The sequence below is a fragment of the Triticum dicoccoides genome, chromosome 5B (assembly GCF_002162155.2).
Source record: "Triticum dicoccoides isolate Atlit2015 ecotype Zavitan chromosome 5B, WEW_v2.0, whole genome shotgun sequence".
Classification (NCBI taxonomy): domain Eukaryota; kingdom Viridiplantae; phylum Streptophyta; class Magnoliopsida; order Poales; family Poaceae; genus Triticum; species Triticum dicoccoides.
This window is the reverse complement of record NC_041389.1, coordinates 40,161,439-40,170,793: the sequence shown is the minus strand read 5'-3', so window position 1 is coordinate 40,170,793 and position 9,355 is coordinate 40,161,439. Positions and strand designations below refer to the sequence as shown.

At 46.4% G+C, this 9,355-nt stretch overlaps 1 protein-coding gene across 1 annotated transcript; it reads left to right on the top strand.

The window, feature by feature from the left end:
* Positions 1–1,120: 1,120 nt before the first annotated feature.
* Positions 1,121–3,758, top strand: LOC119305109 (ureide permease 1-like). The gene is made up of 6 exons (XM_037581720.1): positions 1,121–1,401; positions 1,524–1,659; positions 1,989–2,163; positions 2,324–2,474; positions 2,604–2,978; positions 3,238–3,758. Exons 1-6 carry the CDS (start codon positions 1,165–1,167, stop codon positions 3,394–3,396), a joined length of 1,233 nt encoding a protein of 410 aa, XP_037437617.1. The 5' UTR covers positions 1,121–1,164; the 3' UTR covers positions 3,397–3,758.
* Positions 3,759–9,355: the final 5,597 nt, after the last annotated feature.

The following is a 9,355-nucleotide window of genomic DNA, read 5'->3' as shown; positions in this document are numbered from 1 at the left end:
CCATAAATCAATGGACGAGGGGGGACGGGGGTGAGGGTGAGCGCGGGCCTCCGCCCAGAGCGCGCCGACGGCCTCCACGAACCTGGTTTGGGATAGTCAGAAGGTCTCAAACCGGAACCGTGGGGTGATCGGCGGGCACTCATCGGCGGAGGAAAGAAGAAGCGGGACATGGTTGTCGCCATTTTTAAGAGATTACACCTGGACGGAGGGAGTAGAAGAGTAAATCGATGTCATGAGTGTGTGCAATAAATTAGGAAGAGTTAATTCGAAAGAGATCAAATGCAATGGTTTGTCGCCATTTTTAAGAGATTACACCCGCACAAGCATTGATTTCTTGCAATAACCAAAGTCTCGAAATTGTCGTTGTCATGTTTAAGTATATCATTAATTATATTTTGGTCTCGCTGATTTTGAAGGGGCGGGACATGCGTGTGGCAGAACATTGAATTTGGGTTGTTGGACTTGTTGGTGACATACCACGAAAGCCAAATGGACTCTTCAATACGACTAAACGCATTAGATCGTAGGGCGCTGGTTGTCTTGTTTACACTAAATTTAATGGCTTTAAAAGAATTACAACTGACGCTTTTATAAGCACTAAATATAAATTATATAGATTTAATATAGATTATAGATTAATTAGGAACAAAAATGAGTCACCCGCAAAAAAAAGGAACAAAAATGTGTGGGCAAAACCAGAGCCGTGAGATTGGAATCGGATTGGCTGATATCGCTGCTACAGCACCCGTGCCGTGGGCTAACAACGTGAGTGCAGAGGACGCGGAGATAGCGTGGCGCCGCCGCCACCGTCGCCAACGGCTCCCTCGCAAACTTGGCTGGCTGGCAACAGGGAGAGTAATCGCCAAGGAAGACAACCGCCACAGGATCAAATATATAGGCATATATAGCAACGCAGGTCGCAGGCAGGGGAGCAACATACGTAGTACACAACTTGTTCGGGATCGTCTTCTCCATCTCCGGCGGCGGCGGGTACGTATCTCTTCCTATTTACCCCGCTCCTCCTCCTTCTTGTACATGAATATGCTCTCCGATAAATCCAGAATAAATGCCAACCTCTCAACTGATTGATGCCTGCAGGTGGTTGAAGGCAGCCCCCCCTACTGAACCGAATCGCGTGTTCTCCATCAAACAAGGCCTCTCAAGATGTTCATCGTAGAAGACAAGGGCAGCGCCATTGCTCTCATGTGCGCCGCCCTCCTATTCTTGGGCACATGGCCAGCATTGCTCACCCTCTTGGAGCGCAGGGGCCGGCTGCCGCAGCACACGTACCTTGATTACTCGATCACCAACCTCCTCGCTGCAGTCCTCATTGCTCTCACCTTGGGCCAGCTTGGGGAGAGCAAGCAAAACATGCCCAATTTCTTCACCCAGCTCAGTCAGGTTAGCTTAATTAGCTGTCCAATTATTCATTCATTTATTTACTTATGCATCAGCTTCCTGATGAGACAGACACTTGTTCCTTCGGTTTGCTGACTCTGAATGAATGAATTTTTTGGGTGAAGGATAACTGGCCTTCGGTGCTGTTTGCAATGTTAGGGGGGCTTGTGCTCAGTATTGGGAACCTTTCTACACAGTATGCTTGGGCATATGTGGGTCTCTCAGTTACTGAGGTTATCTGCGCAAGCATGGTTGTTGTTATAGGCAAGTTTGTAAACATTCTTATTATTTTTTTCTGGTTATATATGTTTCTGATGATACATGTGATGCATGTACAGCCCATTCTTGATCATAATCTTCTTTTATTAAGCAAAATTACATGAGAGACTGAATTACTAGGTTAGCACTCGTTGGTTTAAGTTAGTCTTTTGCGCAATAGAATTGGTTATCTGACAGTTCCTAGTTGCTTGAAGAAAGTGCCTGTCAATCGTAGGCAGATCATTTATTAAAAACATATCAAGATATGAACAGATTTGAAGATATGAGTACAGCTGATATCTAAAAAAGAACATTTTTAACGCTTGTTGTATTTTCAGGCACAACACTGAATTATTTCCTGGACAACCGCATCAACAGGGCAGATATTCTTTTCACTGGAGTAGCTTGCTTCCTTGTTGCAGTCATCCTTGGGACTGCTGTACACTCTTCCAATGCAGCTGATAATGAAGAGAAACTAAGTGAATCCACAAATGGCTACAACCTTGGGTAACATCTCACTTTCTTGCACATTTTTTCAGTCACACCGAGTCACATTACCCACCGAGTCACTTACATCGGCTATGTGCATTAGGTGTCAATCTTGGTAAACCATTTTACGCCTTTATGATTGCTTCTCTGACCATTATTATAATGTCTAATTTAACAGGACAAATGGAGGTATGGAGCCAAGCAAACAAGGTATGCATGATGCACTAGAGGTGGACATAGAGAACGGAGCTTGTGCAGAAGAGGCCACCAGAGCTGAAGCAGGAACCGCAGAATACCTAATTGAGCTCGAAGGCCGGCGTTCGGTTAAGGTAAAATCGTAGCGCCAATTCTGTCACAAGTCATTTTATTTCAGAGAGCAAAAAATATCAGGTAGTACTGGATTTTTGGAACACCAATGAGGTGAAGTGATGTAATCAAACTTGGTCATCATTTTCCAGGTGTTTGGATCGAGCACCCTCAAGGGGCTTGGGCTGGTTTTCTTTGCCGGGGTCTGCCTCTCGCTCTTCTCCCCGGCACTCAACCTCGCCACCAATGACCAGTGGCACACCCTGAAAGGCGGCGTCCCGCATTTGGTTGTGTACACCGCCTTCTTCTACTTCTCCATGTCGTGCTTTGTCATCGGTGTCGGGCTCAACATCTTGTTCCTCTACCGCCCGATGGCCGGTGTGCCGAAGTCGTCCTTCAGGGCCTATCTGGGTGACTGGGAAGGCAGGCAGTGGGCTCTCCTGGCCGGCTTGCTTTGTGGTTTGGGCAATGGCTTCCAGTTCATGGGTGGTCAGGCTGCTGGTTATGCTGCTGCTGATGCTGTTGAGGTCTGTTTTGCTGAATCAATGTCTAGTCCTTACTCCTTATATGCATGTTCGCATCCAGCACAGTAAAAAAAGCATGTTTACATTGTTTATATGATTCAAGATGTTAAAAAGAATACTACTGAATCTCTAAAAAGTATCATATCCTGTGGTAGATATAGTTTTTAACTTTTAAATAAGATGTTAGCAACTTACAAGAAAGATATTCAGAGAGAACTATAAATATGATCTAACTGTTTCTGCATTGTTGGATATTCATCAGGCATTGCCACTTGTGAGCACATTCTGGGGCATCGTGCTATTCGGGGAGTACCGCAAGTCGTCGAAGAAAACGTACACTCTGCTCGTGTTGATGCTGCTCATGTTCGTCGCGGCTGTAGCAACGCTCATGGCTTCAGCAGGTCACAGGAGCACAAAGTGATCATTCTGGGCCACAGGAGTACAAAGCGAAAGTTCGCTCTGCTCGTCGAGTTCATGCTGCTCATGTTGGTCGCCAGCTATGGCCACGCTCGTGGCTTCGTCCGGTCAAAGGCGCACAAAGTGATCGGCTGTCCCATCCTTTCATCTCTTCTTCTAGTTTGGGACTCCTCCTGCCACAAGGCATAGGAATATTGGATGAAGTAAGAAGGGAAGGCCAGTGACATTGATCCATCCGGGAAGCAGGCCATGCCATGACAAAGTGGACTTTATTCCTGATGTTTTGGTCTCAATGGAGTTGTTAGATGTAGCCGCACATAACCTGAAACAAGAGATTTTGTAGTTGAAAGAGAATTTGTAGGAATTTTGGAGGATTGGAATCGTAGAAATACTTTCTAGAATTCATTCTGTATTCCAAAAAAATTCCAATGAGTCCAACCTCATGGAAAACTATTGTATCAAATGTTTTGTCTTTTGAGTTATTATAAGATTTCGCTCTTATATCACTCCGGTTGGAGAAATCAAGTTCCCTCCTTGTCAGTGAAATTTTTTCTCCAGAGCAAGTGGTTGTGATTGAAGCCTTAACACCTTGTTAGTAAGGGTAATGTGATGATATATAATTTATTTGCAGCAAATACAAATGCTCAGAAGAATATGCCTCCATCTTCTAGCGATAATGTTAGTGTATCTGCTAGTGTAGAATTTCATCGGCGCCCCCATGTCGTTGAATTCCATCGGCGCCCCCATACCTTTGACACTCGGAAAAAATTATCTAGGCTATCCAGTGTAGAAAATCCTATGGAGCGACATGTGTGATCTGTAAGACAAAAACCAGGTGATGTCTTATCAAAGCCTACAAAGGTACCATACTTTACTTGATAGTTATCCTCATCATAATTTACTACCTTGGTTGGAATTACATATCTTCTATGGAGAAATAGATGATCAACTAAGCAATGTGGATTTTAAATTCAGAAGAGCTTTTAGGAATATAGTGTTGCCTCACACACTAATTGTGTTGGCCTCATGCGCAACCACGCACCCGACCTCGCGTGGGAAATGTAGTTACATTCGAGCGCATGGCTCGCCCTTGTAGGCCTACCCGCACTCAGGTTGGAACGGTCAGCGATCGTTCGATACTATCCCTAAAGTTATAACAATCGCTAAATAGTCGCATCCAAAATTTGTATTCCACATAAAAACAGAGTGCCGTGGTGTCACGCCCAATATGTGATACTACCTTAAAGAGACTCGAAGGTCTCACCAAGGATAGAACCGCATATTGATACGCTTTTGCAAGGTGGATATCATTACATCAACATTACCTAATAGATGGAGATACATACAAAAGGCATACAATGCCACATGAATACAACAACATCATACATAAGAGCACCATCCGACTACGGATGAAACACAAACAAAAACTCAAACGACATCCACCCTGCTAGCCCAGGCTGCCGACCTGGAACCTAATCCCCTGATCGAAGAAGAAGCAGAAGAAGAACTCCAAAACAAGCAAACATCGCTCTCGTGTCGTGATCATCACAAAACATGTACCTGCAACTGTTGTTGTAGTAATCTGTGAGCCACGAGGACTCAGCAATCCCATTACCATGGGTATCAAGACTAGCAAAGCTTAATGGCAAAGGAAGGGGTAAAGTGGTGAGGTTGCAGCAGCGACTAAGCAAGTATGGTGGCTAACATACGCAAATGAGAGCGAGAAGAGAAACAACGGAACGGTCGTCAAACTAGCAATGATCAAGAGGTGATCCTGAACTCCTACTTACGTCAAACATAACCCAAAGCCGTGTTCACTTCCCGGACTCCGCCGAAAAGAGACCATCACGGCTACACACGCGGTTGATGTGTTTTAATTCGTATCTGGTGTCAAGTTATCTACAACCGGACATTAACAAATTCCCATCTGCCACATAACCGCGGGCACGGCTCCCGAAAGTTTATACCCTGCAGGGGTGTCCCAACTTAGCCCATCACAAGCTCTCATGGTCAACGAAGGATATACCTTCTCCCAGGAAGACCCGATCAGTCTCGAAATCCCGGTTTACAAGACATTTCGACAATGGTAAAACAAGACCAGCAAAGCCGCCCGATGTGTCGACAATCCCGATAGGAGCTACACATATCTCGTTCTCAGGGCAACACCGGATAAGACTAGATACGAGTAAAACCAGACCTCAAGTTTCCACGAGGTGGCCCCGCAGGCAGCTCGGTTCAGACCAGCACTTAGAGAAGCACTGGCCCGGAGGGGCTAAAATAAAGATGACCCTCGAGAGAGCGACTCCCAAGGGAAAAGAGGTGGTGGTGAGGCAAATGGTAAAACCAAGGTTGGGCCTTGCTGGAGGAGTTTTATTTCAAGCGAACTGTCAAGGGGGTCCCATAAATCACCCAACCGCGTAAGGAACGCAAAATCAAGGAACATAACACCGGTATGACGGAAACTAGGGCGGCAAGAGTGGAACAAAACACCAGGCATAAGGCCGAGTCTTCCACCCTTTACCAAGTATATAGATGCATTAATTAAATAAAAGATATTGTGATATCCCAACATAATCATGTCCACCATGGAGCAATCTTCAAATTCACCTGCAACTAACAACGCTATAAGAGGGGCTAAGCAAAGCGGTAACATAGCCAAGCAACGATTTGCTAGGAAGGGTGAAAAAAGTTAGAGGCTGACATGGCAATTTGGGAGGCTTGAAGAGCAAATGATAGGTAGCGCAGCATAGCAATAGAACGAAGCAACTAGCATAGCAATGATAATAGTGAGATCCAAGGTGACAGTCATCTTGCCTGAAATCCCGCTAGGGAGAAGAGCGAGTCCATGAAGAAGACAAACAGATGAAGTCGAACCAAGCGTAGACGAACGAATCCTCACGATCACAACGAAACAGGAACTATCGAGAAGAAGCACACAACATAGTAAACACACCACACATATACATGACATGATGCTCAATCAAGTATGATGCAAGACAAGACTACAAGAAGCTACTCATGGCAAGAGATGATGCAAACAAGAACAACACGTCAAAGCAAGTTTAAATGAGGCAGGAAACAACATATAACAATTCCGGTAAGTCCTCATATGCAAATTGAGAAATTGGTCCAGAATTGAATAAACCTTATGTTCAAGTTGTTAAACAGCAAGTTAAAATACACCAAGAGGATCTACATGAGATTCTAGTCAAGTTACATATAAAGTTCATTAGATTTGGAGCTACGGCCTATAAGATATGAGCAAAGCAAGTTAAACATGGCATTGATGCAAAATGCATATAAACATCAAGCAAACACACTCAAAACATGGATGCAACAAGGTAATATGAAACTACATGAAAAAATAAGCAAGTTTCATATAGAGCACACTCAAAACGGAGCAACGGTTCAACACATACACTCTATACAAGTTTAAAGGACAAGCTGTCCAAAACAGCAACTAGGCATCTTGCAAGCATCAAAACAATATGCTACAACACCTCAACATAAGAACAAAAGGCATGGGCATGAATTACAGATAAAGCATTACAAAACACGAACACTAAGCTATCTCCAGAAACCACTAGAACATGCTCAAAAAGACATGGCAAGATTGCAAATAATAACAGTTTCAGACTTAGCAGAAATAACATCAGGTTGCCAAGTTTAGAGCTATCAAACAACATGCTACAGGAACATATTATGGCAACCAAAGGCATGGCATGAACCTACTAATTGCATAGAACAAAAGTCCCTTACTGAATTTATTCCAAAGATCAACAGAAAAGATGGTAGCATCCATGCAAACATGGCAAATGATATGACAGATTCAGACATGGCAGAAACAACAATAAGTAGGCATGTTGGTGAGCTTGTACCAGTCATCACAGAGCAATACATGGCATGGCTAGGTGTCCAACAGTAATACTGCATATTTATGAAGCTAAACATGGCAAGAGCAAGTTCATAGGGTACATGGATCACTAGCAAAGCTCATGGCAAAACTAAACTTAATGTTAGCAGGCTGATAGCAACATTATTTAGCAATTTTGGAGAAATATTACAACAAGCTACAACAGGCTATAAACGCAACTAGGGGCATTGATGGATAGGGCATAACATTTATAACAAAACATCCTTAGTGGACATCTCGAGATTATGCATGAAATGACTTGTAGCAGCAGGTTTACATAGCATCATAAAGTAGCAGATTCAGACTAGCAAAACAGTAACAGCAAGTACCCTACTTCACGAGCTCGATGCACTCACTACAAGACTCACAAAAATACATGGATTGCACGAATGTGAAGATGGCATGATGTAGCTCAAAACACATGTAGACATCAAGCTCAAAGGATGCACAAATAAAATGCAATGAAAAAGACAAATCACCAAGTTATAACAGTTTCAGCAGGTTAACATCATATAACACTCTTGCAACGATGATAAGGGCATCAATATGGACTCAAATAAGCATGGCACAATGGAACAAAATGAAGAGCACATCATGATGAATATTTTGACATATTACACGTACAAAACGGAGTAGCACACATGAAGTTATGATGCGATGAACAGGTCAACATAATATGCAGATCTGGGGACTTGGAGAAAACAATATACCCCGCGGAAAAGTCAACAGGACGGCGGGATCCGGGACGGCGAGATCCAGGTGGCTCGGGGGCGCGTTTGGATCGCAGGACGGGTGGATCTCATCCACCCGCCCGGATCCGGCGAGGCGCGCGAAACCGGGGAGGCGCGGGGAGCCCGCGGCGGGTCGAGCGTGGCCGACGATGGCGGCCGGAGCAGCTCCGGCGGGAGGCTCCAGGGTCGCGCGCGGGAGGACGACGACTCGGCGACGGGAGGACCGGGCGGTTCCGGCGCGTTCAGCGTGGAGCGCGCCGGTGGGGTGAGCGCTGGCGAAGCTTCGGCGGGGGCGAGGTCCGGCGGCGCGGCGTGCCGGCACGGGGAGCTCCTGCTCCGGCAAGGGGCGGCGGGTGGAGGATGCCGAGGCAGCGGAGGCGCGGCCGGAGTCGACGGCGTGGAGCATCGGGCGCGGCGGCGGCGCGAGGCTCCACGAGGCGCGGGAGATCGCGGGAGGCGGCGGGACGGCGAACTGGGCCGGGCGGGCCGCGGCGGCGGTGGGCGGTGGAGCGCCACATGGCGGCTTGTGATTGGCTGCGGGCGGCGGCGGGATCTGTCCGGTGAGGCGGACGTGTCTGGTGGCGGCGGGGGATGAGGACTAGGGTTTGTACCGCGAAAAAAATGAGGAGGGGGAGGCAAATATATAGGTAGGGGAAGCTAGGAGAGTCCAAATGAGGAGCGGTTTTCGCCCACATGATCGTGATCGAACGACCGAGAGCATGGAGGGGGTTTGGATGGGTTATTGGGCCACTTTGGAGGGGTGTTGGGCTGCACACAAAAGAGTCCTTTACGGTACCCCAGTTAACCGTTGGAGTATCAAACGGACTCCAAAAGGCACGAAACTTGACAGGCGGTCTACCGGTGGTGTACCAAGGCCGCTTGGCAAATCACTGTCCATTCCGAGAATGTTGAACACCCGCTCACGAAACAAGGTCTGAGAGGGGATGACGGGCGCGCGCGAGAGGTCTGGACTCTGAACGGATAACAGAGAGAACCGGTGGAACCCGAACGGATGCAAGTTTTGAAAAACATGCAAATGAAATGCAGATGATGACATGGAAAAATGCAACACGCAAGCAAATGACATGGCAACGACGGCGAATAACTGGTGGACACCTAGCGCATCGGATCCGGGGCGTTACAACACTCCTCCACTAACAAGAGATCTCGTCCCGAGATCTTAGGACCGAGACGGAAGGGAAAAGGGATGAGGTGAAACAAGTACTCAAGAGAAGAAGCAAAGAATCGAGACCGTTCGAGAAGAAGAGAGGAACGACGAGAATGACGAGAATCGAAAGCTCACAGAATCAGATAGACTA